The 27,340-nt window shown below is 38.6% G+C and overlaps 1 protein-coding gene across 8 annotated transcripts in view; it reads right to left on the reverse strand.

Annotated features, from left to right (window-relative positions):
* ptprub (protein tyrosine phosphatase receptor type Ub) overlaps positions 1-27,340 on the reverse strand; it is a 516,837-nt gene that overhangs the window by 153,803 nt on the left and 335,694 nt on the right. For all 8 annotated transcript variants that reach the window (XM_062991362.1, XM_062991366.1, XM_062991365.1 and 5 more), the window contains exons 9-11: positions 22,236-22,345; positions 10,021-10,222; positions 1,114-1,216 (exon numbers count right to left, since the gene is read on the reverse strand). In XM_062991362.1, coding sequence (XP_062847432.1) covers positions 1,114-1,216; positions 10,021-10,222; positions 22,236-22,345 — 415 coding nt within the window. The remainder of the gene's footprint in view (positions 1-1,113; positions 1,217-10,020; positions 10,223-22,235; positions 22,346-27,340) is intronic.

Raw genomic sequence — 27,340 nt, forward strand, 5'->3', positions numbered from 1 at the left:
AGAGTAATCATCAAGCTGATGCTACTCATTACAGTTTTAATCAAGTTATCTGGAGAAAAGAGACTGCACACTGCTGCTACACCAATCACGAGCATGCACAGTATTAGAGAGATTTTGTTTATGTTTGAGTATGTTTATAATATCCTACATAGTAAGCTCATTGAAAATACACAGATCAGTCATAACATTAAAACCACCTCCTTGTTTCTACACACACTGTCCATTTTATCAGCTCCACTTACCATATAGAAGCACTTTGTAGTTCTACAATTACTGACTGCAGTCCATCAGTTCCTCTACATACTTTTTTAACCTCCTTGAACTCTGTTCTTGAATCATCAGGACCCCCACTACAGAGCAGGTATTATTTAGGTGGTGGATGATTCCCAGCACTGCAGTGACAATGACATGGTGGTGGTGTGTTAGTGCGTGTTGTGCTGGTATGAGTGGATCAGACACAGCAGCGCTGATGGAGTTTTTAAATGCCTCACTGTCACTGCTGGATTGAGAATAGTCCACCAACCAAAAATATCCAGCCAACAGCGCCCCGTGGGCAGCGTCCTGTGACCACTGATGAAGGTCTAGAAGATGACCAACTCAAACAGCAGAAATAAATGAGTGACAAGGTGGACCAACTAGGTAGGAGTGTCTAATAGAGTGGACAGTGAGTGGAAACAGTATTTAAAAACTCCATCAGCGCTGCTGTGTCTGATCCACTCATACCAGCACAACACACACTAACACAACACCACCATGTCACTGCAGTGCTGAGAATGATCCACCACCAAAATAATACCTGCTCTGTAGTGGTCCTGTGGGGTTCCTGACCATTGAAGAACAGGGTGAAAGCAGGTTAAAAAGTATGTAGAGAAACAGATGGACTGCAGTCAGTAATTGTAGAACTACAAAGTGCTTCTATATGGTAAGTGGAGCTGATAACATGGACAGTGAGTGTAGAAACAAGGAGGTGGTTTTAATGTTATGACTGATCAGTGTTTATTAACTAGATAAGGAAATGACTACATAAGGAAATGACACATGGACATACACATTTTGTACTTTAAATTTCCCAAGTATAAATGATACAGCATGTCAGAGTGATTTTGTTCCCACCTGACAGGAGCACCTCGTCCCTGGGCAGGTCGAAGCAGCACAGTAATAGTGCTTTCTGTCTCACTCAGTGGAGATGGCATGTCCCCGTAGTCAAAAGTGGGTGCTTCACATATAAAAGAGACACAGAGAAAGAAAGATAGAGATTAAAACTAATTTATTGATTTTTAAACTGACTGCAACCCATAAAACATGTAGTGAAGATATTGATCACGTATTTATAAAGTTCAGCCTTCGTCACTCTCTCTTCCACAAGCAAATCAACAGTTTATAAACTGTTATATCCTAACTGCTAATCCATGCTAGCCAGACTTGGCCCATAAACAACAGCTCATTCTCTCTTTATCACCCCGACTCCTCACCTAACATAGCCCTGTCGGTTGTCTAGGTTACAGATTGCAATTAGAAAGCAGAGAGAAATCAAATCTGAGCAAAGCAAATTTCCCTAAAGATTTCTGGCCCGAACAGGAACGGCGTTTTTTTTTTAATATAGCCAGTCAATGAAAGAGACGGAAGAAAGGCAAACAAATTACAAAGAAATCAATGATTATGGTATTAAAAGATGTGCTGGTGAAATCACAGTGTACAGCCTTTAATTAAAGTAAGGCCCCTAATGGCACAGATACATTTAACACATCAGCGTCCATTTAGTTGCCCAGTTATTTGAAGGAGCAGCTACATCTACTAGATTAGAACATGTAGTGAATACATAGACAATACAGCCTAGTGGGACGTACTGTACACATTTAAAACAGCTAAGGGTTTACACATATAAACTGTACAGGGATAAATAAATATTCACTCACTCACTTTCTTAACCGCGTATCCAGTCAGGGTCCCGGATGGTGCTAGAGCCTATCCTAGCTTTTCAATGGACGCAAGGCACATACAGTAACACCCTGGACTAGTGGGTAGAGCTTTGGGCTATCAACTGTTAGATTGGCGGTTCAAATCCAGGCTCTGCTATGCAGCCACTGTTGGGTCCTTGAGCAAGGCCTTTAACCCTGTCTGCTCCAGGGGCATTGTACAATGGCTGACCCTGCGCTCTGACCCCAGCTTCCAAACAAGCTGGGATATGCAAAGAAAGAATTTCATTGTACTGTACAACTGTATATGTATATATGACAAATAAAGTATATCTCTTATCTATCTCAGTCCATTGCAGGGCAAACACATACATACATAGGGCAATTCAGTGTCTCCAATCAACCTGACTGCATGTTTTTGGACTGTGGGAGGAAACCGGAGCTCCCGGAGGAAACCCACGCAGACAAGGGGAGAACATGCAAACTCCACACAGAAAGGTCCTGGACCACCCCGCCTGGGGGTCGAACCCAGGAACTTCTTGCTGTGAGGTGACAGTGCTACCCACCGAGCCACCATGCTGCCCTAAACAAATATTCTAATATTATTATTCCTATGTCTACCTACTACTACATACTACAGTATATCTTTATTAATTGTGTGATTACCATCTATATCAATTTACATGTTAACCTGTACTAATAAAACACCAGAAATACTTTGCTGTGGTAGTTATTAATTTATTTGTTTATTAGGATTTTAATGTCATGTTTTACCCTTTGGTTACATTCATGACAGGACAGGTAGTTACTTATACACAAGATTCATCAGTTCACAAGTTTAATGTCGAACACAGTCATGAACAATTTAGTATCTCCAATTCATTTCACTTGCATGTTTTTGTACTGTGGGAGGAAACCGGCAGACACGGGGGACCACCCCACCTGGGGATCAAATCCAGGACACAAACATATTTTTGTACAAAACTGTATAAACTGTACTTATAGTTAAGGCCCTACCTAATTCATGGCTGTGAAATATCACATCACGGACTGTGAAATGAGCCGTTTCCCATTATATGTATATGCAATTTGATGTGAAATTCAAAATTTAAGGTTTGCGTTTAGCGATTAAACATTTTTCATTCACATGGTTAACAGACTTTTCTGTGCTGTAATGTGCTGACAATGTTTGATGTACAGTGGTGGTCAAAAAAATAGCAGTCCAACACCATTAACCTGATAAATCATTGTTTTTAGTAGAAGTGATATTTCTACATAGCAAAAAATTTACTTGAAAGTGTAGTAATGAAAACAAAACAAAACAAAACAAACCCAACAATTAGGACGTGCATGCTGCTCATTCTGAGTAATCGAAGCATTGATTGAAAGGGGCGTATTCAAAATAATAGCAGTGAGCAGTTCAATTGGTGAAGTCATTCATTCTGCAGAAGAACGGGTGTCAATTTTGGCCCTTATTTAATTTAGGAGGGTGGCAAATGTTGCACATGTTGGTCATAGTGCATTTCCTTCTGAAATACTGGGTAAAATGGGTTGTTCCAGACATTGTTGTAATGAACAGCGTACTTTGATTAAAAAGTTGATTGTAGAGGGACAGACACACAGAGAAGTGCAGCAAATTATTGGCTGCTCAGCTAAAATGATCTCAAATGCCTTGAAGTGACAACCAAAACCTGAAAGACGCAGAAGGAAGTGTGGAACTATTGTTCGAATGGATCAAAGAATAGCCAAAATGGCAAATACTCAGCCAATGATCACCTCCAGAAAGATCAAGGAGCATCTGAAGTTCCCAGTGAGTACAGAAGATGATTAAGTGAAGCCAATTTACCAGCAAGAACTCCTCGCAAAGTACCGTTGTTAAGAAAAAGACGTGTCCTGAATGGGTTCAAATTTGCCAAGGAACACATTGACTGGTCCAAAGAGAAATGGCTCAACATTTTGTGGACTGATGAAAGCAAAAATGTCGAAGAAGAAATGTCCTTAAAATGGATGTTTTAACATGACAATGACCCAAAACATCTTGGTTACAGACAAACAAGATTGAGGTAATAGAGTGGCCAGCCCTATCCCCTGACTTTAATCCCATAGAGAACTGGTGGGCTGACATCTGAAATGCATTTTATTTTAGGCAAAACCCAAAAATGCAGAAGAACTGTGGAATGTAGCCTGATCATCCTGGACTGGAATACCTGTTCAGAGGTGCCAGAAGTTGGTCGACTCCATGCAACACAGATCTCGGAAACAATTGTTATGCCACTAAATATTAGTTCAGTAATTTAAAGTAAAGTGAAACCTCAAACATTTTTTTCAGTTTATAGATATATTTTTTTAATTTGAGAATGCTGGCACTGCTATTTCTTTGAACAGCCTAATATAAATTTTTCTTAACTTTCTGTAAAGGATTAACACAAACTGGCAAAATTTTGTTAATGTTTTGATTTAGAATTGAAAGTGTAGTATTTTCAGTGCATTTGCATTTATGGAAATTAAAATTATTATAATGATTTTGTGCTTTATTCACTTTTTAAAAATCACTGCTATTTTTTTGAACACCACTGTATGTGTTTACAAATTTAGCACATTTTGTTCCTTTGCGGATTCCATAATCGATAGAAAAGTGTGCTTCTCTAGACAGCTTTACAAAATTACTTAAAAGGATACTCCATATTAATGACATGGTTTGGGACTGAATGTCCAACAAGCTTACAATCAACAAAGTGACCATTTACATTTTTGACCATATAGTGCAAACTCCTCAGGCACAATACAAGAGATCTTCAAAAACTTTCTGCATTTTTATGTTTTAGTTGGAAACTGTGAGGGCGGGAACAGCAGTAATTGGTTGTGTCTGAGAGACTGAGACAGAGCGTATAGTCCGGATTTGGCGCAATCTGATTTCCACCTTTTTTGGATGCTCAAAGAAGCTTTAAGGGGATGAAGATTTTCATGTAATGATGCTGTGAAAAAGGCAGTGCATCAGTGGCTACACGCTCAACCAAAAACATTTTTTTTTGCTGATGGCATTAAAAAGTTGGTACGATGCTGGAAAAATGCAGCGGAAAGTGACTATGTACAAAAGTGATGTGATTTGTTTTTGAAATCCTTAAAAAATAGAGTTAAAAAGTGCGGAAACTTTTTGAAGAACGTAAATTATTACTTTAAGTGTTGCAGTCTTTGTTTAATGCATTTTCTCCCCATTTTCCTCCCAATTTAGCACACTCAATTTGTCTTCCGCTGCTGAGGTATACCTGATTGCATCCGAGGAGAGAACGCTGCTATACACATCTCTTCCGACACATGCACAGCCCTCCTCTTCTCGTCCCTGCATTCTGCACAGGCGGACGCCAATCAGGGTCCTTACACAGCGTATGAAGATCCCACCCCACACATAGTCCGACCCCCACCCTACAGATACGGTGGCCAATTGGTATCTGCTGCAGGCATTCAGAATCTCAGCATTGGTGTGCTAGAGGAAAATTCCGCTGCGCCACCTGGGCACCAATAAGGGTAGCATTATAACACAAATCTAAGGTCTGTCTTCTTTTTTATGTTTATGTGACTATTCACGAGAGTAGTAGCAATTCCATGCATATATATATACTGTATATATACAGTATATGTGTGTGTGTGTGTGTGTGTGTGTGTGTCTTTTGTGGGAAAAAGTATATATTTTATTACTTTTTCTCACAAAAGACAAGCACAGAAGTAAAGCCTAACACCATAACGTGTTCCAGACATGTCAGACAGTCTGGTTCACTACAGATTTAGCAAGTGTAGCAGAAATAATGTAGACACGCAGGAGAAACTGTGACTGCACTGTAGTCTTTCCCAGCTGATTGAAGCATATGGTGCTATCAGCGTGGTAGCGTATGAGGTGGCAGGTGCTGATGAGGTGACATTAATGTCAGTTGTTTTGAGTAAAAAGGAAAACTAATGGTGACACTGAAGGTGATATTCAGTATGAGCAGCTGCACAGATTTTACTCAGCTGACACATGCGAACACACTGAAACAACCGTGTATAATCACTCCACAATGTCAGCACACCATCACTCAAGTATGTGAATATTTACCACACATACACACCATTCAGGTTTTACTATCACAACTAAACTTGTTTTACAAAGAACATCAGAGTCCTTTATTAACCCCTATCAGATGATAAGTATAATCGTAATCTTTTTCCAGATTTTGTCCATTTAATCCAAAATTTAATCCCATTAAATCAAGGTTCCACTGTATTTCAAATTCTAAACTTAACAGAGACATGCTGAGATCTTTAAATCCAAGAGGAAGAGCCACATTTTATTCAAGCATTTTCTAATTTTTCTCCTAATTTAACATAGCCAAATTAATCTTCCACTACTGGGTACCCTAATTGCGTCCAAGGAGGGTATATTTGCCTGACAATGCCTCATATGGATGCGCAACCCACCAGCCCCTTCTTATTCGCTCATAATTCTGTGGATTTAAGCATTATGCCAGTCTTGCACACGGAGAGTCACTCAGGCTACCAACCAGGGTCCTTACACAGTGTCAAAGACCCCATTCCCTTTTTAGTCCAGTCTTTTCCGACCCAGCAGACTTTAGTGGCCAATTTTGTCTGCTGCAGGCACTGACCGTTTATATTTATATTAGGGCTGGCACCGATCTGATCATCTCTTACAGCCACATCTAAAAAAACTGTTTAAACACAATAAAAATCGCTCTATAAACGATAAATCGCTCACCTGAGATAAAGGTGATGTTGTAGGTTCTGTATTTATTCCTTTAGAATATTTGTTTTACAGTCTGAGCATTGTTATTTAGATAGTGAGTGAGTATTATTACTGCTTAGTTGTTTGAGAGGAGAAATGGCGGTATCGGATTGGTATCAGTATCGGCAGATACTCAATTTGCAGTATTGGTATCAGACAGTGGTATCGAGCCAGCCCTAATTTATATGATCCACAATGTTGCAAATAAAAACAATCAAAGAACCAATGTTTTGAATTGAATACTGAACTAGATGAAGGTTCAGACTTTCCATTTTTGAGGCATCAAATCAAAGAATTTACTCTTGTAATCCTAACTTAAATCCAACCAAAACCCTACTCAGAAACACTATGAACAACGGCAAACATAATTCATAATGCATCTTTCTACCATGCCTATAATAACATGACTCACACATCAATAATACTATGGCACCTAAACCAGTTATAATAACAGCCTTCAAGGTACACTTTGTTCCATTGTATCTCATCCATTCCGTGTAAAAAATGTATGAATAAAGCTTAGTGTCAGGAGAAAAGAACTAGCAGAATAAGCAACATTTATTTTCCTTTATGCAAGAATTATAATGGTAATCAGTAAGGAATGTTTTATTTATGTGCAAACTACCAAAAAAGCTCATGTTTTCATAAGAGCCAATACATTACAAGGTACAATAAGTCCCTAACACCAAATCCCCTCCCCTCACACACACACACACACACACACACTCCTTCACTCTTGGGTACTGTATATTTATGACCTGTGAAAAACACTGATCGTTTTCTTACAACCACTTCATTACGTACACTTACAGTACCGTAAATTTAATCACATTTTCATGAGCTAACCTTCCATATAGATGCACCTTTGGGCTACATAATTACTCTAGCTCTGTACACTTTACACTTTCCCTCTTTATCCAATCTATCAATGGAAATGAACTCTAATAGGACCTCATACTGAGCAGACACTGTTAATGGCATATAATGACATAATGGTGTGTTGTACTAGTATTAGTTCATCAGGTGCAGCAGCATATCTGGTCTTTTATGTTTATCCACGGTGCTTGTTTATCTGTTAATACTTCGCTGGTCTTTTTTATTAGTCAGTAAACACTGTCTGATCATTTACATTTTCGGCATTTAGCAGACGCTCTTACCCAGAGTGACTTACAGAAGAGCTTCCATAGTGAACATTACCTTACTCTGGTTTAAGTAGATAACAGTCCAAGAACACAAATCTGCTGAAACCCTGTTAGAACCAAGGTTAGTGTGACATGTAAGTAAGTACACGTCAGTGGTACAGTGGTAGCCTAGCGGGTAGAGCTTTGTGCTATCAACCGGAAGATTGGCGGTTCAAATCTAGGCTTTGCTATGCAGCCACTGTTGGGTCCTCGAGCAAGACCCTTAACCCTGTCTGCTCCAGGGGTGCCATAAGATAGCTGACCCTGCACTCTGACCCCAGCTTCCAAACAAGCTGGGATATGCGAAGAAAGAATTTCATTGTACTGTACAACTGTATATGTATATTTGACAAATAAAGTATATCTTCTATCGTATATCTTCTTCTTAAATGCTTAGTAAAGAGGTGGGTTTTTAATCGTTTCTTAAAGACAGCATGTTCAGACAGACAAGGGAAGCTCGTTTCACCACTTGGGTGCAAGTTTCCTCCCACAGTCCAAAGACATGCAAGTGAGGTGAATTGGAGACACTAAATTGTCCAGGACTGTGTTTGATATAACCTTGTGAACTGTCATGAATGTAGCCAAAGTGTAAAACATGACGTTAAAATCCTAATAAACAAACAACAACAAGTGGCTGGACAAGAATCTGAGTGGCTTTCATGGAGAGAAATATCTGAATCTTCTTGATGTTGTAGAGGAGGTACCGGCACGATCTTGTCATGTTGTCTACATGAGGAGAGAAGGTCAGCTGGTTATCCAGGACAACATCAAGGATTCTTACATTATCAGATGGTCTGATATGGGAGTCATCAAGAGAGATGACTAGGTCCTGGGTTGGAGAATGATCTCCAGGAATAAGTAACAGCTCTGTCTGGCTGGGATTGAGTTTTAGATGATCAGCTGACATCCATTGTGAGATATCTCGCAGACATGCTGAGATGCAAGCTGAGACTTGTGTGTCTGAAGGAGGGAATCAGTGGATGCCACTGGATGCTGGGGGTGTTATATGTATGGTTGAGGACTATTCTCTACCCAGAATTGGTGTTTAAAATGTTTCAAGGTGTTTAGAAATTTCAACAACACTACTGTACCTAATAGTCATTACCTGTCATGGGGCATGATGTAGCCTAGCGGTTAAGGTACTAGACTAGTAAGCAGAAGGTTGCTGGTTCAAACCCCACCACTGCCAGGTTGCCACTGTTGGGCTCTTGAGCAAGGCCCTTAACCTCAATTGCTCAGACTGTAACTATAATGTAAGTCACTTTAATGTAAGTCTTTTCCAACCTGACCCAATTTTGTCTGCTGTAGGCACAGCCAGTCATGCCTGCTAGGGGGCGCCCAGCCGACCGGTAGCAGAGCTGGGATTTGAACACGGGAAGTCTCAAACCCAGCACTGAAATGCTAGCAAAATATCAAGTAACAGCATTTTTTTTTAATAATTTCAGAACTGATGACCTAAGAACACCAAATACTGTAAAAGTGGTTTTTGATCTAACACTTCAGCAGGTGTGGGGTGTTGGTTATTTTATGTGCTTAAAAATGTACCATATGTTTTCAACTGTAACCAAATCTGGACAGCAGGCAGCCTAGTCTAGGAACTGCACTCTATACCTATGTTAATATGAAACCATGCTGTTTCAACGTGCTGAATGTGCCCCTGAATTAGATCTTGTCTAAATGGCAGGATATGTCACACTAAAATGCATTTGTACCCCTTACATATGTGCAAGTTACACAGTATTAATTACACAAACACGTCTCAATGTACAACCATTAATGTAGCTTTCAATGTAGTGTCATCTGTGGAATCAAGGGTCAAGCCCAGCCCTTTAAAAATAGATATTAATCTAGATTAATCCTTTAAATCCTTAATAATGTTATGGACTGTAGATGGTGAAACTCAAAATTCCTTGTAATAATGCCTAAAGAAATGTTTAACTAAGCTATTCACTTATGCAGTTTTTTATTTTATTTTAAATACATAAATCAATTAACAAATGAATGCTTTCAGTTTTAATTACAATTTACTTACTCCCATTTATTAGAATCAGAGTTATACTACTTAGTATAACTTTGCAGTTTGGAACACAGCTTATTTCAATCATAGCAGTTTCTTTGACCTCTGTAAAATGGATCTTCAACTCCATACCTGAGATGTTGGTGGTGATCTCGGTCAGTGCTGTCTGGCCGAATCCTTTGGCAGTCCGAGCTCGTACAGAGATGAGGTACGTGGTGCCAGGGTGCAAGTTGGAAAACATGTGGTACGTTTCATTCCTCAGTTTGGAGACGGTGCGTCGTGGGCCTGGCACGTTAATGCCAGGATCAGACGACTCAATGCTCTGGTAGCTAATCTAAAATGACAAACATGGAGAACACATAAACATAAACATAAATGATTTGGTGTTTGGTATTCAAATGCAGAGAATGACAAGTGTTGGGTAAAATAATGAAGACACCAAAGATAACATGACCTTTAAAATAGCTGCATTGATAATAAATAGAATTTTTATAAATGTATTCCATTCATGGAGATTGAAAACAGTCAAGGAAGCAAAAAGGAACAGTGGTCACAGGTCATAACTCACTGACAGGAACAGTTTACATTACAATACTTCACAATCATGCTGTTCAATGCCCCAGAGTACAAAACCACCACAGAGATAACCACATAATTGAAGTGAACTGATATTAGTATCCATACAATAAAACTCACAAATAGACCAATAAACAATAGACCAATACATTTAAGACAATTTTACAGGACCAGATACTCCCTGTGGTGCCAACACTTTTTCTTAATGATTTTACACGATGAAGCCCACATACATATTGCTAAAATTACTTACATATGATTTCGTGAACAACAGGATGAAACAATCACCCTGTCTAATCAAGGAGTTTTGCATGTACTGCACATTGCCGTTTTTTTCAGTGTATTGTATCTTCCCATTTCCCCAAAATATATGGAAATGGTTTTCTGGTTGCTCTAAATTAAACCTTATTGTGAGTAAGTAAATGCTGTCTTATCTCTAATGCTTTTGGATGGAACCAGGCGCACTACAACCTTGCTAAGGCTAAAGCGGTTAGTAAAAATGAATGACTTATATTAAAAAGTATATGTATTTATAATTTTTTAACCCTAGGCTTAGCCCTAGGGTGGCACAGTGGTGCATATTTACAGTAGCTGCTGCACAACAACATTGGTTTTAAGGGTCTTGATTTAATTCTTGCCACTGGTTACAATTAGTGAGTTTTGCATGTTTTCCTGACATCCATATATGGTTCCTCTGGGTGCTTGAGTTTCCCTTCTCACTGAGACAGCAAAAGTGTGAATGGATCAGTGCATGGTACCCTGCAATAAACTGGTACACTGTGCAGTAAGTATTCATTCCTTTAACCATTGTTTATCTTGCTGGTGTGGAACCAATTCTGACCTTGGCATGGACAAAGTAGTTATTGAAAATAGGTAAATTAATGAAAAAGAAATCTATCCCAGAAGCGCACTGTATTTATTATTATTATTATTATTATTATTATTAATTTATTTATTTCACATATTTGTGAATGTTTTTTACTTCTGTAGTTTTGTTTTCCATAAATGGTGTAAAAGTTATTATTATTATTATTATTAGTAGTAGTAGTAGTAGTAGTAGTAGTAGTAGTAGTAGTATTAATTATTAATTTTATTATTATTTAATATATATATTTTCCACTTTATTCATATTTCTCTATTTTTGCTCTCCATAAATGGTATAAAGATTATTATTATTATTATTATTATTATTATTATTATTATTATTATTATTAATTAATTTATTTATTTATTTTTCTTTTTTCTATTACACTTGTTTTTTTTACTTCTGTATTTCTGTTTTTCATAAATGATGTAAAGGTTATTATTATTTATTTATTTATTTATTTTACATATTTTTTATTACACTTCAGAATGTTTTTTACTTCTGTATTTTTGTTTTCCATAAATGGTGTAAAAGTTATTATTAATACTGTTGTTGTTGTTATTAATATTATTATTATTATTGTTATTTATTAAATAATAACAATATTAATTTTATTATTATTTAATATATATTTTTCCACTTTATTCATATTTCTCTATTTTTGCTCTCCATAAATGATATAAAGGATATTATTATTATTATTATTATTATTATTATTATTATTAATTAATTAATTAATTTATTTTCCTTTTTTCTGTATTTCTGTTTTTCATAAATAATGTAAAGGTTATTATTACTATTAATTAATTAATTAATTTATTTTTTATTACACTTTAGAATGTTTTTTACTTCTGTATTTTTTTTTTCATGAATGGTGTAAAGGTTATTATTATTATTATTATTATTATTATTAATTAATTAATTAATTAATTTATTTATTTATTTATTTTCTATATTTTTTCCACTAGAGATTTCATATTTCTGTATTTTTGTTCTCCATAATCGGTATAAAGGTTGATATTGTTATTATTATTATTATTATTATTATTATTATTATTATTATTATTGATGAAGTATTATTTAGTGCAGCAGGATAAGCGTTGCAGCTGGAGCACAGAAATGAAAAAAATTATAGCTTGAATCCTTTCACCTCCGTTCTCTTAGATTGAGACCAATGGCTTGTGCTGGATTAACATAAAAAGCCACAAAATATTCAAGTGTGACTGATAAGTGTGCAGAGATGATTTCACACACTCAATATACAGCCAGGTTTCTGCTAACCATATAGAAGCTATAGATGATAGCTGTGGGAGGACCTGTGGGCTTCGACAGCCTCCACTCTGCTTAAAAAGTAGTCAATACCACAATCTGAGAGCAATAAAAGAGGATTTTTCCAATAAAGATCTGCCCTCTTTCCGTCTTTCTCATTTCCAGAGAGAATCAGATTGCTACCAGCACTACAAAATCTGCCCCAGCCTCCAGTTTATGCTAAGCCAAAAATCCCACTTAATAACCGCCTTAAGACAACATTGAGAGCTACTGAGCCTAGCAGACATAGCGATGAAGAGCATAAAGCTTACAAAGAGAGATAAGCTCAAGTGACATGACATTAAAACTGCATAAGAGACAAACACCTAATAGAAGTGGTGACATTTAGACCTAAAACTTTAGTCAATTTCATCGGTGGCATAGACACTCATTATCTTTAGCCTAGCGTTCAGATGCTTTAGCAGCTGGCAGAGGCCAGGCGGAGGCAGCGCTGTACCCATGTTCCGGAGACAGACTGAGAAGGAACTATAATTGTAAGGTGGAAAGAGGAGAGGAGTTTTTGTGATCACAGTGTGAGAAGAAAATTTCTATAACAGAGGGGTAGAGGAGCAGATGCTGGCTGTCGGGAACCACAACTGTTACTGAGAATAAAAAAAAGCTAGCGTCTTTAATCATCAGGGATATGTTGTGTATTCGTGTTCCTCCTGGTTTTTATAACATCTGTTATAAAGTTAAATTTGTATAAACACTTGTGAGGGCATCATGTGTCAATGCAGTCTCGGGATTTCAATAACTCAAACTTCCTGTGGCTAAATGACTGAGACATGTCTTTAAACAAATTTTACTACAGATTCTTTAAAAAAAATTTGCTGTGTCAGCAACATACATTATTAATTTGATAGGCAAAACAAAGTAAGAGAGCGAGTAAGTAATAAAAACAAAAAGAAAAGGAAGAAAATAAAAACTAAAAGAAAAGGAGGAGAGAGAGGATGGTAGGAAGGAGTGAAGGAAGAAATGAAAAAGAAAATAAAGTAAGAAAACAAAAAAAGGAATAGAGAAGGAAGAGGAAGGAAATAAAAGGAAAAGGAAGGAAGGGAATGAGTGAGTGAGTGAGTGAGGAAGAGATGAAGGAAGAAAGGAAGGAAGTGAGGAAGAGATGAAGAAAGGTAGGAAGGAAGAAAGGAAGGAAGGGAATGAGTGAGTGAGTGAGGAAGAGATGAAGGAAGAAAGGAAGGAAGTGAGGAAGAGATAAAGAAAGGTAGGAAGGAAGAAAGGAAGGAAGAAAGGAAGGAAGTGAGGAAGAGATAAAGAAAGGTAGGAAGGAAGAAAGGAAGGAAGAAAGGAAGGAAGTGAGGAAGAGATGAAGAAAGGTAGGAAGCAAGGAAGGAAGAAAGGAAGGAAGTGAGGAAGAGATGAAGAAAGGTAGGAAGGAAGAAAGGAAGGAAGAAAGGAAGGAAGTGAGGAAGAGATGAAGAAAGGTAGGAAGCAAGGAAGGAAGAAAGGAAGGAAGTGAGGAAGAGATGAAGAAAGGTAGGAAGCAAGGAAGGAAGAAAGGAAGGAAGTGAGGAAGAAGGAAAGGAAGCAAGGAAGGAAGAAAGGAAGGAAGTGAGGAAGAGATGAAGAAAGGTAGGAAGCAAGAAAGGAAGGAAGGAAGGAAGGAAGGAAGGAAGGAAGGAAGGAAGGAAGGATTAAGTAAGTAAGTAAGGAGGCAAGGAAGGAAGGAAGGAAGGAAGGAAGGAATGAAGGGAGTGAGGAAGGAAGGAAGGAAGGAAGGAAGCAAGGAAGGAAGGAAAGAGGGATTAAGTAAGGAATAGAGTGCGGGAGGGATTAAGTAAGTACATAAGGAATGAAGTAAGCAAGTAAGTAAGGAAGGACGGAAGGAAGGAAGAAAGGAAGGAAGGAAGGAAGGAAGGAAGGAAGGAAGGAAGGAAGGAAGGAAGGGAGGGAGAAAGGAAGGAAGGAAGGAAGGAAAGAGGGATTAAGTAAGGAATAGAGTGCGGGAGGGATTAAGTAAGTACATAAGGAATGAAGTAAGCAAGTAAGTAAGGAAGGACGGAAGGAAGGAAGAAAGGAAGGAAGGAAGGAAGGAAGAAAAAAAGGATTAAGTAAGGAAGGGATTGAGGGAGGGATTAAGTAAGTATGTAAGGAAGGAAGAAAGGAATGAAGGGAGTGAGGGAAGGAACTAAGGAAAGAAGGAAGGAAGGAAGGAACAAACAGGGACAAAGGGGGAAAGGGATGGAATAGGAGAAAGTATGTGAGTGAGTGAGTGAGTGAGTGAGTGAGTAAGTGAGTGAGTGAGTGAGAGATAAAGAGAGGGAGGGAGGAAGATTTGTTGTTTTCTTTGTACATGTAATCAGCAACAAACTCATTCAATCTATATGATGCTAATTAAATGTGACAACTTACTGTAGGTTTTTTCACCCAGTCTAAGCAAAATACCATTGGGTACATTTGAACTAACCCTATTTATATGGGCCTGAAAAACCCACCAACTGTAGTCAATCATATTGAAAGACCAGGTTGCAAAGAAACATTTTCTACAAAAGTTTCTGCATAAATATTTTAGACCCAGCATGGGTGCTCGGGTGGCACAGCAATCTACACTCAGTCTATGCTCAGTCACCACTGAGTAACAAAATGTTACGCTCCGAAATTCAATTCTAAGCAGTGCTTCAGAGCTTACTGGGTGTCCTACAGACACATCTGGCTCCTTCTGAGGGAGTGAACTTCTGACAGGGTTTAATTTGTCTAAATTGCGGATCAGGTGGATTCCATTTCAGTTCAAAACTAATTCAGAAAAAAAAACAAGATGTACCTGAGTGCCAAAACAACAAAGTGTCTAAATACTTAATAATAAATATTTAACTTACATACAAAAATAAAATGTATTACTGATAATTAGGTGCATGTTGCAGGGTAAATTCTCAATCATATTCTTTTTTAAATTAAATACACAACATAATAAAGTGTGCAAAAACCAACCTGTCATATGTAAGCTACATGTAAATAAGCTGATATGAAATGTTTTTACACTCACTGTCCATTTTATCAGCTCCATTTACCATATAGAAGCACTTTGAAGTTGTACAATTACTGAATGTAATCTGTCTGTTTCGATACATTTTTTATATTATTTCATACTTTTTTAGCCTGCTTTTACCCTGTTCTTCAATAGTCAGGACCCCTAGAGGACCATCACAGAGCAGGTATTATTTAGGTGGTGGATCATTCTCAGCACTGCAGTGACACTGACATGGTGGTGGTGTGTTAGCGTGTGTTGTGCTGGTATAAGTGGATCAGACACAGCAGCGCTGCTGGAGTTTTTAAATATCGTGTCCACTCACTGTCCACTCTATTAGACACTCCTACCTGTACATGTAAAGTCAGAGACGATCGCTCATCTATTGCTGCTGTTTGAGTTGGTCATCTTCTAGACCTTCATCAGTGGTTACAGGACGCTGCCCACGGGGCGCTGTTGGCTGGATATTTTTGGTTGGTGGACTATTCTCAGTCCAACAGTGACAGTAAGGTGTTTAAAAACTCCATCAGCACTGCTGTGTCTTATCCACTCATACCAGCACAACACACACTAACACAGCACCACCATGTCAGTGTCACTGCAGTGCTGAGAATGATCCACCACCCAAATAATACCTGCTCTGTGGTGGTCCTGGGAGAGTCCTGACCATTGAAGAACCGCATGAAAGGGGGCTAAAAAAGCATGCAGAGAAACCGATGGACTATATTCAGTAATTGTAAAACCACAAAGTGCTTCTAAATGGTAAGTGGACCTGATAAAATGGACAGTGAGTGCAGAAACAAGGAGGTGGTTTTAATGTTATGTCTGATTGGTGTATATTAAAGTTAGTTGTAATACTAAATCAATACAGACAACAAGGGATGAATATACGTCACCTTTGAGCATCATACTACACATTGCTACTGTAATTCAACTTAAAAAAATACTATAGATAACAACTATTAAAATGTGTATACATTTTTGACCCCCTCTTTATGTAAATAAAACAAAGTAAAATAGAAATGACTTATTACAGTAAAAAAATCTTTCTTTTCTATGTGCTGCTCTACAACACTTTTGAAGTTAAAAATACATTGGATACCATTATATGCATCTATGCACCTTCATATTGATTTTAACATAAAGAACCACCTTTAAAATTGTCTCTAGCTTACACTTCAGCTGCACACCAGGGACCAATTAGTGAGAGCTGTTCCTGAGGCGCTAAAACGACAGCCAGCCTGGAATCCAGCTCTGCTTTAAACCTGCTCTATATTATCTGCATTAAATGGCATAAATCTATAACAAGTGAGGATACACAGTGCCCTGGTAAAAGTTTAATAAAGAAGGATTAAACCAATCCCAATATGAGTGTTTATTATCTAACTAAATGAAAGAAATTCTAATTTACAATGGCATCTGTCAGGCATAGTTAGAACCTACTGTATCAGTAATGCAAAGTTCACACTACACGACTTTCCAAGTTGTTAGGTCGCTGTACAGTTCACACTACACGACTGGATCTCTTGCAATCGGGAGTCTTAAGTTGTTGTGTATTTCACACTACACGACTGATCGGCGATAGGGAATTACACACTACACCATCTATCACCAAGAGGAATCGCAAAGTTGTTTGTGTGCTGATGTGCAGCATAAACGCAAGTAGGAAAAATAAATGAATCTGATTGGATTTGGCTACTCGACCAGCAGGGATTGTCTGTTCAGTAGTGAATTGGAGGTAAATAAATATTTTTTTGCAATGCAAAAATGGTTTGGCGTGGACAATAAGATCACCAAATACTTTAAAGTTTGTGTGTGCGCCAATGTATTCTGATAGAAACTATACTGTGCCGCTGTTCCACACATTTACAGCTCCTCCCCCGGGTTTCCCCGCACCCCGTATCTGCCATTCTGATTGGCTGTAGTTCGACGAAGCACTCGCTGCCACTTGCAACCTGCTCACAATGCCTTTCACACTACAGGATTTTGAGTCGGCGATTGGTCCAGATATTTAGCGTGCTAGATATTTTTCTTCAGTCACAGAGCGCCGATCAAGTTGTTAAACAGTTCACACATAGCAATTGAGAGCCGAGTTTCGAGTTCCGAGCCAACGGCAAGTTACTTCCGAGCTGCCACATCTAGTGGCGACCAGTCGGCGAGCGAAAATCATGGCAAAAATCGTGTAGTGTGAACTAGATATAAGGTAAAATAAAGCCGGGTTTATGCCTTGTTAGAAGCATTTTTAAAATGTTTCATCAAAAATAACTGAAAAAACTTGGGATATTGGAACACTAGGTGTTATTTACTGCACATAAAAAGAGGGCAGGTAAAGAGTAAATATTAAATTAGTAATGGATGAAAATGCACATTTGCACAAAATGCACAATACTTAAACTTCCACTGCAAATACCTTGAGATGCTTCACATGTAAAATGCTGATTTTACCATAAAAAGTCCAAAACCACTGACTTCAGAAAAAAAGTGCTTATAAAAGAAAAAGAAAAATAAACTAGTGTTTATTAGCATAGTGGGGACTGTCAGGCAACTACAGTTAAGGGTGTTTTTACACCTGCACTTTTTTGGTCTGGCTTGTTTTCCCACTTGGTGAGATTCATTTGGGTAGGTGTGAACACTGTAATTGCACTGTGCAGACCAAAACAACAACACTGAGTCCTTTAAGAGAAGATACTCACGGTCCAGTCCCAAACAAATCTTGAAGCGGTTTATGTGGGATGATTAGTAAACAAGCTAATTATCAGATTCGAACAGAGTAAATGAACTAGAGGAGAGACAACAACCTAAATCATTATGGGTAGCCGCTCAGATGGCGCAGCGGTAAAATACGCTAGCACATTAGAGCTGGGATTTCTAATACATCATTTTGAATCTCAGCTCTGCCATCGATTAGCTGTTGTTCAGGGTGGGAAAAGCCGGACCAGGTTTCTCATAACTGGTGCAATTACGACCTCTGCTGGCTGATTGATGTGGCCTGTGCAGAGTTGGGGAATAATGCTGATCAGGGTGTGGCTCTCTGTGCACAAGGCTGATCCGCATATGAACTCGCCTCATGCAGGTGAAAATAGGTACTGCACAAGTGTCGGAGGGGACGTATGTCAGTTGCGAAGCTCCTCAGTCAGCAGTGGAGGGTTGTATCGCTAAAGGTGAAGCGTAACGCAATCAGGGTAATTATATACGACTAGATTAGGGGAGAACATTGGGGGAGAAAAATAGAAAAAAAAAAAAATGAATGGTGGGTGTGACCCATGAAATGGTACGTACAATATAGGTGAACTTAACATTTACATTTTAAATTTACGGCATTTAGCAGATGCTTTTATCCAAAGCAACTTACAGTACTGTGACAGTATACAATCTAAGCAATTACAGTCACTCTAATGATAGAACATCCAAACCCGATGGGGTTTAAGCAGTTGGAGAAGTGCATCCTTCGCCAGCCTTTGCTCCCCATGTGCATCAATGAGCCTTAGCCGCCCATGACCCTGTCGCCGGTTTACCACTGTTTCTTACTTGGACCACTTTTGATAAATACTGACCACTGCAGACAAGGAACACTCTAAAGGGCTGCAGTTTTGGAGATGCTCTGACCCAGTCGTCTAGCCATCACAATTTGGCCCTTGTCAAACTCTCTCAAATAATTACGCTTGTCCATTTTTCCTGCTTCTAACATCAACTTTGAGGATAAAATTTTCACTTGCTGCCTAATATATCCCACCCACTAACAGGTGCCGTGATGAAGAGATAATCAGTGTTATTTACTCCACCTGTCAGTGGTCATAATGTTATGTCTGGTCGGTGTAAATTTTTTGGAAAGTCACACACCTGGGCCTATAAGGTCCCTCAATATATACTGCATTGTCAGGACAAAAATTAAGCCCAAAAAACTGTCTGTAAATTTCTGGGGTTAAGGGCCTTGCTTAGGGGCCCAACAGTGGCAACCTGGGGCTTGAACCGGTGACTTTTTGATTACTAGTCCAGTTCCTCAACCACTAGACTTAAGAAAGTGATCACTAAGTGGATCTATGCACTTCTCCAACCGCCTAAATCCCACTGGGTTTGGATGGTCTATCATTAGAGTGACTTTTCCAAACTGAACCTCTCCCCCTATACAAAGTGCCAAACCAAATACTTAAAGGCTTTAAAATTCCTTTCAGAAAGAAGTATTAACCAGGCATTAAATCTCTAGTCGAGATACTGAACTGATTTACAGTAAAATTCATCCACAGTTTTGTCTTATAGTAGCTGAAATTGTGAGAATTGATTTAAACTGAACTTATTGATAAATTATGCAGCAATTTGCTGCAATCTGCAGCTTGTGAGCTCAGATATTAATTTAAATTTATGCATGACTGCAGAGGGAATATTATATTAGTGGCTTAAAGCCTGAGGCAAGGGTGAAAAGTCCAGACCACCCACATTATCTTTCCCAACAGAGACCTGAATATAAAGACACACACAGACACTATATGACCAAACGTTTGTGGACCACCGCTATGGTTTTATATAATTGCCATGATCTACGCCTTGCCATAATTTGATCATAGAGACACATAGACAGTTTCTTGTCCTGAATTCTATTAAGATAGCCATTTCATCCACTCAAAATCAAATCCACAACACAAGGCAACAAAGTAACTGGGTGTGAATACTTTTTGAGTCCACTGTGCATTCCAAATCCTTTCTATACTGTGTTATTAGTGCTTGTGTTGTTTATATACACTGATAAGGCATAACATTATGTTATCCTAATACTAATACTGTGTTGGTCCCCCTTTTGCTGCCAAAACAGCCCTGACCCATCAAGGCATGGACTCCACTAGACCCCTGAAGGTGTGCTGTGGTATCTGGCACCAAGATGTTAGCAGCAGATCCTTTAACTCCTGTAAGTTGCGAGGTGGGGTCTCCATGGATCGGACTTGTTTGTCCAGCACATCCCACAGATGCTCGATTGGATTGAGACACCACCTCAAACTTGTTGTTGTGCTCCTCAAACCATTCCTTCGCTCCCCACGTGCAATAATGAGCCTTGGCCGCCCATGACCCTGTCGCCGGTTTACCACTGTTTCTAACTTGGACCACTTTTGATAGTTACTGACCACTGCAGACCGGGAACACCCCACAAGAACTGCAGTTTTGGAGATGCTCTGACCCAGTCGTCTAGCCATCACAATTTGGCCCTCGTCAAACTCGCTCAAATTCTTATTTTTCCTGCTTCTAACACATCAACTTTGAGGACAAAATGTTCACTTGCTGCCTAATATATCCCACCCACTAACAGGTGCTGTGATGAGGAGATAATCAGTGTTATTTACTTCACCTGTCAGTTGTCATAATGTTATGCCTGGTTGGTGTACATTTTTTGGAAAGGCACACACCTGGGTCTAGAAGGGCCCACAATATATACTGCACTGTCAGGACAATAATAAAAAAGAAATCATGAAGCCCAAGAAACTGTAAATCTCTGCAATTAAACTGTGGCAAGGCATAGATCAGGTCAAGGATATAAAACAATAACTAAGGCTTTGGGTGTTCTCAGGACCACGGTGGCCTCAATCATTTTCAAATGAAATAAGGTTGGCAGAACTGTGAACCTTCCTAGAGTTGGGTATCCAGGGAAGTAAGAGAGAACACACTAGTCTGAAAGAGCTCCAAAGGTCCTGGGTGGAGATGGGAAACCTGTTGGATGGACAACCATCTCTGAAGCACTCCATTAATCAGAACTTTATGGAGGAATGACAAGATAGAAGCCAGTGTTGTGTAAAAGGCATATGACAGTCTACTCAGAGTTTGCTCTAAGACATGTTTAGGATTCTCAGGTGTGTTAAGACTGAAATTAACTTTTTAACAAATGTAAAGTATACATATTGATGACTTTCAATTTATTGACTTTTATATTTGGACAGTGGTGGTCTTGTGGGTATAGATTTGGGCTATCAGTTGGAAGATTGTTGGTTAAAATCCAGGCTCTGCTATGAAGCCACTGTAGGGCCCTTATGCTTTGACCCCATCTTCCAAACAAGCTGGGGTATGCAAAGAAAGCATATTCTTTGTTCTTCATTATCCATTCTTCATTGTTCTTTTATTTTAAGAGTTACAATTATGATTATTATGATTATGATGATGATGATGATTATTATTATTATTATTATTATTAGTAGTAGTAGTAGTAGTAGTATTATTATTATTATTATTATTATTAATAATAGTAATAATAATAATAATAATGTGTACTACTACCACTAATAATAATAATAATCATAATAATAATCATAATAATAATCATAATAATCATAATAATAATAATAATAATAATAATAATAACACTTCTACTACTACTACCACTAATAATAATAATAATAATAATATCAATAACAATAATACTTCTACTACTACTACCACCACTAATAATAATAATAATACCACTAATAATACTACTACCACTAATAATAATAATAATAATAATAATAATAATTAAACACATGTACACAAATAACCACAGCCCTGCAAACACATGCTCCTGACTCTAAATGTTACATCAAAAGCTGCATTTAACACTAAGAGGCAAATGAATCAATGGTGATGAAGAAGTAAAGCAGATACCTCATATTGTGTGATGATACCGTTGGGTTCCACAGGCTCCTCCCACTTGAGGAAGACCATGTCATCCAGAGGGGTGAAAGTCAGCGACTCTGGGGCAATTCCTCCAGGGACTATGGTAAACAAGTAAAAAAAAACGTTTAAGAGCTTGAAAACATCTCATCAGTAAATTTCTTATTAGGCCTGAAGCTAAGAAGTGTTACTAGTCCCTGAGCTGGGTAACGAAGCTGTTAGTCTTAGTGGTTAGGAGACAGAACTGATCGTCAAGGAGGTTTTCTTGCTTAAAGAGCAGTTACACAGTTTAAATATCTTAGATATATTAGATTCTCAAGCACATATGTAAATTACTTCTTATTATCATTGTACTGATCACTACAAACACTAATATTAAGCAATACTGGACTTTAATAGGACTTGTGTGTATATTTTGGTAAAACATTAGTTTTTAAAACAGGGACTTTGTTTTTAAAATCATTATACAATCACTTAAAGAATAAAACCCTAGACCCAGGTTAAACAAGTTGATTGTTAGAATCAACTTGTACATGCAGATTGTACTAGGATCAGGATGATACACTGACCAAGCATAACATTATGACTACCGACAGGTGAGCTGAATAACACTGATTATCTCTTCATCGCTGCACCTGTTAGTGGGTGGGATATACTAGGCAGCAAGTGAACATTTTATCCTCAAAGTTGATGTGTTAGAAGCAGGAAAAATGGGCAACTGTAAGGATTTGAGCGAGTTTGACAGGGACCAAATTGTGATGGCGAGACGACTGGGTCAGAGCATCTCCAAAACTGCAGCTCTTGTGCGGTGTTCCCGGTCTGCAGTGGTCAGTATCTATCAAAAGTGGTCCAAGGAAGGAACAGTGGTAAACCAGTGACAGGGTCATGGGTGGCCAAGGCTCAATGATGCCCGTGGGGAGCGAAGGCTGGCCTGTGTGGTCCGATCCAACAGACAAACTACTGTAGCTCAAATTGCTGAAGAGGTTAATGCTGGTTCTATGAGTAAGGTGTCAGAATACACAGTGAATCGCAGTTGCAGGACTGTTTTGGCAACAAAATCGGTGTACATTTAGCCAAAAATCATTAACAATAAAATATCACTGTGGTAAATTCAAATAGTAACATCCATGAAACATGTAAATGGGGCAGACACAGACTACCACAGAGCCAACAGCCTCCTATTTAAAAGAAAGAATTAATCTGCTAAAATGATTGAAATGTTTAAAAACAATGAACCTCAAAGAAAGATTGGAAGAGATTTGCATATTTCTCCCTCTACAGTGCATAATATCAATAAACGATTAAAAAAATCGGGAGGAATTTCAGTGCGTAAAGGCCAGGGGCCCAAGCTTAAGCTGAACGCCTGTGATCTTCGATCCCTCAGATGGCACTGCATCAAGAACCGCCACTCAACTATAGCTGATATAACCACATGGGTGAGGGATTACTTTGGCAAACCTTTGTCAAGCACTACAATACAGAGTTACATGCACAAATGCCACTAAAACTTCACTGTGCAAAAAAAAGAAGCCTTATGTTAACCATGTCCAGAAGTGGCGTCGACTTCTCTGGGCTCGGAGGCATCTAGGATGGACCATCACACAGTGGAAATGTGTATTGTGGTCAGATGAATCAGCATTCCAGGTCTTTTTTGGAAAAAAAATGGATGCAGTGTGCTCCGGACCAAAGACCAGACGGACCATCCAGACTGTTTCAGCAACAAGTCCAAAGGCCAGGGTGTGTCATGGTATGGGGCTGTGTCAGTGCCCTTGGCAAAGGTCATTTACACCTTATGGCAGCATTAATGCAGAAAATTACATTGAGATCTTAGAGCAACATATGCTGCCTTCAAGACGCCATCTTTTCCAGGACGTCCATGCATTTTTCAACAAGACAATGTTTGCAGGAAGAATGAGACAAAATAAAAGCTGAAACACTAAATCACTTGGTCTCCTCGGTGCCAAAACGTCTTTTAAGTGTGGTGAAAAGGAATGGCAACATTACAAAGTGGTAAATGCTTTACTGTCCTAACTTTTTTTGGAATGTGTTGCAGGCCTGAAATGCAGGAATGGATGTTTATTAATCAATGAAATGAAGTTAAGCAGATAAAACATGACATATCTCAGGTTCATCCTGTCTGCAATCAAATAAAAGTCAAAGTAACTTTTTCTGATTTGGGGTTGTATATGTTATTCTTTTCTATAAATGTATTAAAGCAGTAGTAGCTTGGTGGTGAAAGGGACTGAACCGGCAATCGTTTGAATACTAGTCCAGTACATTAACCTCCAAGTTGCCACTGTTGGGCCACTAAACAAAGTCCATAACCCTCAATTGCTCAAATATGACTCGTATTAGGTCATAATTGTAAGTCGCTTTGGGTAAAAGCATCTGCTAAATGCTGCAAATGTACTAAAAGTACCAAAATTAAGGAGCCTAATTTCTTTTAAACAGCAGATGTTTTTATGAAGTCAATATGGAACCATGAAAACAGGTTTAAATCATAAAAAAACCCGGCAGACCATTATTTTATTCATTTATTTATGTTATATTTTGTTTATGCATTATCTCCCCTTTTTCTCCCTTTTAGCACGTGCAATTGCCCGATTGCGTCATGCTTCCTCTCCAACAATGCCGATCCCTGCTCTGATTAAGGAGAACGAAGCTAACCCACGACCCCTCCGACATGTGGGCAGCAGCCGTATGCATTTTTTCACCCACACTTTGACGAGTGCAATGCGGATCAGCACTGTGTAAGGAGAGACACACCCTGACAGCACTCTTTTCCCATCTCTGTGCAGGTGCCATCAATCAGCCAGCAGAGGTCGTAATTGCATTAGTTATGAGAGAGTCCCTTTCCGGCTTTAATATCCCATTTGTTGCTCATGTGGCTGCTTAGCCCAGCCAGCAGGAAGAGCTGAGACTCGATGTATTTGAGATCTCAGCTCTGGTGTTCCAGCTTTTGTTTTTACCGCTGCGCCACCTGAGCAGCGCAGACCATTATTCTTTAACCAAATTATGGCTGAACTCTTTTTGCTAGTAGATATTTCACATTTACAATAACAAAAGTAAACCTGGCTGTTTACCTCTTTGGAATGAACTTTATTATTGTTTCTTTATGAAAAGGGTGTTGCATATTGATTTATCCCACACTCTTAACAATAGCAGCATTTCAACTTTAAATAAATTCAATAAATAAATGAAATAAAAAAGGCTGTCAAACCAAGAAGAAGAAAGCGGCATGTAAATTATGACACGACAATAGAGTCAGAGTCAGTAGAAAGTAAAAGGACCCATAATTCTGACTGATGTGGATCTCTCACATCTCTGCACAGCCTGAACAACAATGAATCCCAGACATCCCAGAGACGCAGCAAATGAACGATTATACACTATTTTAAACAGCATGAAAGACATGATCGAGCCACCGAGCCTATAAGCTGAGCTAAACGAGCTAGCCTGTGAAGAATTCCTCATCACGGGACAGGGCTACTCTACTGTGAATGGAAGTAATTACGCTTTGGAAGCGTGAGGCGGAGCGGTGCTTATGTACACAGAGCTGCCACAAATTGTAGCATAAAGGTGCTGACAGACACACAATGCAGCACTTATGGCTGATCACAAAGCTCCTTAATTAGTTTATTAGCATTAGCATTAACTCATTAACACTGTTAAGATGTTTTGGCACCGAGGATCCAGAGCGATGATTTCAAGTATAATTTTGTCCCATTCTTTCTGCAAAAATGTCTTAAAAGTATGCAACAATACAAGGTTGTCAATGTCTGATTTTTACAGGTCAGGACTGCAGGCAGGCCAATTCAGTACCCCTACTCTCCTCTTTTTGAGCCATGCCAGTGTAATGCATGAACGTCCCTGGAAAAGATGACGTCTTGAAGGCAGCATATGTTGACCTTTACCAAGGGCACTGACACGACCCCATACCATGACAGACCCTGACTTTTGGATTTGTTGCTGATAACAGTCTAGAACAGTCTAGAAGCCATTGCTTCTTTGATACAGAGTACAGAGCGTCCATTACTTTAAAAAAAAAAATCTGAAATACTGATTCCCCCGACCACAATACACTGTGTGATGGTCCATCCTAGATGCCTCAGAGACCCAAATAAGTCGACGTCACTTCTGGACATGGTTAACATAAGGCTTCTTTTTTTACACAGTAAAGTTTTAAGTGGCATTTGTGCATGTAACTCTGTAAGTGCTTGACAAAGGTTTGCCAAAGTCATCCCTCACCCATGTGGTTATATCAGCTATTGTTGAGTGGTGGTTCTTGATGCAGTGTCGTCTGAGGGATCAAAGATCACGGGTGTTCAGCTTAAGCTTGCGCTCTTGGCCTTTACGCACTAAAATTCCTCCCGATTTTTTTAATCATTTAATGATATTATGCACTGTAGAGGGAGAAATATGTAAATCCCTTCCAATCTTTCTTTGAGGTTCATTGTTTTTAAACATTTTAATCATTTTCTCACACATTTGTTGACAAACTGGAGATCCTATGATCATCTTTGCTTATGAAAGACTCAGCCTTTCCTGGATGCTGCTTCTGTTCCAAACCATGATTACAATACCCGTTACTGAAAAAATCCTCATTACTAGCCCTAAATTGCCCACATCTCAACTTTTTCTGGAATGTGTTGCTGGCCTGAAATGCAGGAATGGAGGTATATTAACAAATGAAAAGAAGTTGGCCAGACATAACATGAAATATCTCAGGTTCAAACTGTCTGCAATCAAATAAAAGTCAAAGTAAATGTAAGGAACACTGTGTTTTTATTTTAGTTGCATTTTCCATACTGTCCCAACTTTTTCTGATTTGGGGTTGTAACTCACCCCGTACCACAGCATATTTTTTTTTTTTTGCTGTGACAGGCTATAAAAAAAGAATTGCTGATTGACTTTGGAAACTGTTGATAACTGTAGAACTGTAGCTTCTCTCTCTCTCTCTCTCTCTCTCTCTCTCTCTCTCTCTCTCTCATACACACATTTTAATGTAATTTTTCCCATATGAAAAAATTGATCTTTTGTCTAAGACTCAGCATCTTGCTATAATACAGATAAAAGCACACATATCTTTACCTTCT

This window comes from Trichomycterus rosablanca, chromosome 3 (genome assembly GCF_030014385.1).
Source record: "Trichomycterus rosablanca isolate fTriRos1 chromosome 3, fTriRos1.hap1, whole genome shotgun sequence".
In the NCBI taxonomy this organism is placed as follows: Eukaryota; Metazoa; Chordata; class Actinopteri; order Siluriformes; family Trichomycteridae; genus Trichomycterus; species Trichomycterus rosablanca.